Below are 2,349 nucleotides of genomic sequence, written 5' to 3'. Positions count from 1 at the left end.
CCCTATTGTTCGCACTTTCCCAGGATCAGGAACCTCGCCCAAAGAAAGGAGACTGAGGCGAGGTGTTTCGACAGGCTACCTGCCATTCTTCTCTCGCACCGTGCAACACGGGGCTCGCGGTGCGTGTGAAGGCACACGCGCGCACACACGCGCGCACACACACACCAGGCAGCCCCGATCACGCCCTCCTCGCCCTCCGCCCCTCCGCACTTCCTCCTGTCAAAACGCAGCGCTCGACCCTCCCATCCCTCCTTGCTCTGGGCCGAGAGCAGGCTTTGCAACTAACCAGCAATTTGGCAAATGAAAAACTAACGTCATATCGACAGGGAGGTGCAACAACGGCCACACAGCCCTGAGATTCTGCCCATTTCGCCCCATTTTTGCAAACCGTTATTTCTCCGGGGCGGGGAGGGAAGAGGGTAGGCGCAAAGGCGGCGAGTCCCACTTTATTAGACCCGGGGAAATAACGATCGCGGGCGGTTGCCCCGGCCTTATTGTTCACTCTTCGTGGGGCAGGGGCTGAAAACCCCTTCCCCACGGAAGCCGAGCCTGTGTGGCTGCACCACCGAGCTACGGCATCCGCCGCCCGCTTTCGGGGATGGAGCGCTGCCCATCGCCGGCGCGACCGCAGCGTCCCCGGGAGCTGACGGTTCGGCTCCCAGCGCCTCGGGCACACAAAGTGGGAAGGGCGGGCGCGCTGGAGGGGCGCCCGGCGCTCGCTGCGCGGGGAGGCTGTCCCGGTCCAGGCAGCCCGGGAGGGCGCGGGGTTCGGCTAGGCTGCAAGGACGACGCGCTCCTTCCTCAGCTCCAGGAAAATGAACACCCTTAGCATTCCACGTAAAACCACCCCCAAATAACAGCGTTCCTCGGGGGACGAGGAGGGGGCAGAGGGCAATGAGCATATCAAATTGAGAATAATAATTTTGAAAATGTACCTGCAGTTCCCAGGAAAAACAAAGTCCAGATGAGATTCTTAGTTTGCAGCATTGTAATCTGCTGGCCGGGAGGGATGTTCTTGCCGCGGTAAATTCTCTGCCCCCCCCTTGCAGCGAGTGTGGACGGCGGCAGAGCAACAGACCTAGGGGCAGACAATTGCCAGGCTGAGTACGATTATTTTTGCAGAATTGTTTCCTGCCAGCCGCTGCCGAGATGCGTTCACGCGCTGATCGGAGAATGAGTGACAGTCCCAGCCTCAGCACACTAGCAACTCGGAGATCCTTGCGCTGGCCCGGGTTCGCTTTGATGGAACTGGGGATGGGAGCTGGGGGCGGGGGGCGGGGGTGAGAACCTCACTGTGTCCTTCCACCACGCCGGCCACAAATAGTGCCTCACATCAAGGAGGTAAGAGAGACAGGGGAGGCAGATGCGGCCGCCTGCAAAACGTGGCCTGGAGCCGCCGGAGGAGTCGGGCTGTTTCACACGCAGTCTTCCAGGCAGAGCTGGGATTTCTTCTTTTCACAATTCTCCCAAGCCTCCGCGGTCCTTAATGCCGTCCAGCCTTCTTTCATCAGGAAGCTTGGGTACTTTAATAACTAGTAGATAATAAAAAGAAAATCTTAGGTTTGCGTAGGGTTTCAAAGTTGTCAAATCCTCCATTTAGATCTTAAGATCCTTGAATTATAAGAATAGCCTAGGACTTCATTTTTTTAAGTGCAGGAAATTAGAAATTTGGAGAGGGATGGGGATCGCTGCTGTGGGGTTTGGTTTGGGTTTTGTTTATTGGTTTGTTCGATGCTTGTTGTGAAGTTTGCCTCACAGAGGCAACAAATCCCAAGGGAAGGAGATGGGAAGCAACTGAAGTTAGGAGAAAAACGCAGATGTTTAGAAGGGCTTTTCAGAAATAACTGAAGGTTTTCTTGTTTACAAATGCTGAAAACTGTTATAAACCAAGATTTTTTTTTAAATGTAGGTTTTATAGTATGGGCACTGTATTAAATAGTGTTTTCTTACAAGGGCTACAACCTCAGTTCTTATAGACTTTAATAAAGATCATCACTGAGGTACCAACACTAAGAGTTTCAATGAATCTTCCAGCTGTATTTTAAACAGAAAAGGGTGGAGGAGCAGGGTGAAAATAGGCATGTTTCAGCCCCTGAGCAAGGCTTGAGTGTTTAAGGAACAAAAGGTGAGGTAGAATCAGGAGCTGGCAGTGTTCGAGCTGCTGGACTAGCCTATTAGCCTAGCACAGAGAAACCCTCCCAGTGGAAGGCTGCCTGCCTATGTTCAAAGCACCAGTAAACCAACATCACCATGCACTCCATTTTTCTTCAAAGGTCAGACTCTCCACTGCTGTATCACTCTTTTAAAACCTGTTCTCTGCTGGTTAACCAGCCAGCCTCCGTTACTGGA

The 2,349-nt window shown here is 53.2% G+C and overlaps 1 protein-coding gene across 10 annotated transcripts in view; it reads right to left on the bottom strand.

The window, feature by feature from the left end:
- Window positions 1-1,222, bottom strand: part of NCAM1 (neural cell adhesion molecule 1) — a 366,605-nt gene extending 365,383 nt beyond the window's left edge. For all 10 annotated transcript variants that reach the window (XM_010830346.1, XM_010830336.1, XM_010830338.1 and 7 more), the window contains exon 1: window positions 936-1,222. In XM_010830346.1, the coding sequence (XP_010828648.1) occupies window positions 936-987 (52 nt within the window). In that variant the 5' untranslated portion in view covers window positions 988-1,222. The remainder of the gene's footprint in view (window positions 1-935) is intronic.
- Between the last annotated feature and the right edge of the window lie 1,127 nt (window positions 1,223-2,349).

The sequence above is a fragment of the Bison bison genome, unplaced genomic scaffold (assembly GCF_000754665.1).
Source record: "Bison bison bison isolate TAMUID 2011002044 unplaced genomic scaffold, Bison_UMD1.0 scf7180017864518, whole genome shotgun sequence".
NCBI classification, from domain to species: domain Eukaryota; kingdom Metazoa; phylum Chordata; class Mammalia; order Artiodactyla; family Bovidae; genus Bison; species Bison bison.
This window is presented reverse-complemented; position numbering and strand designations above follow the sequence as displayed.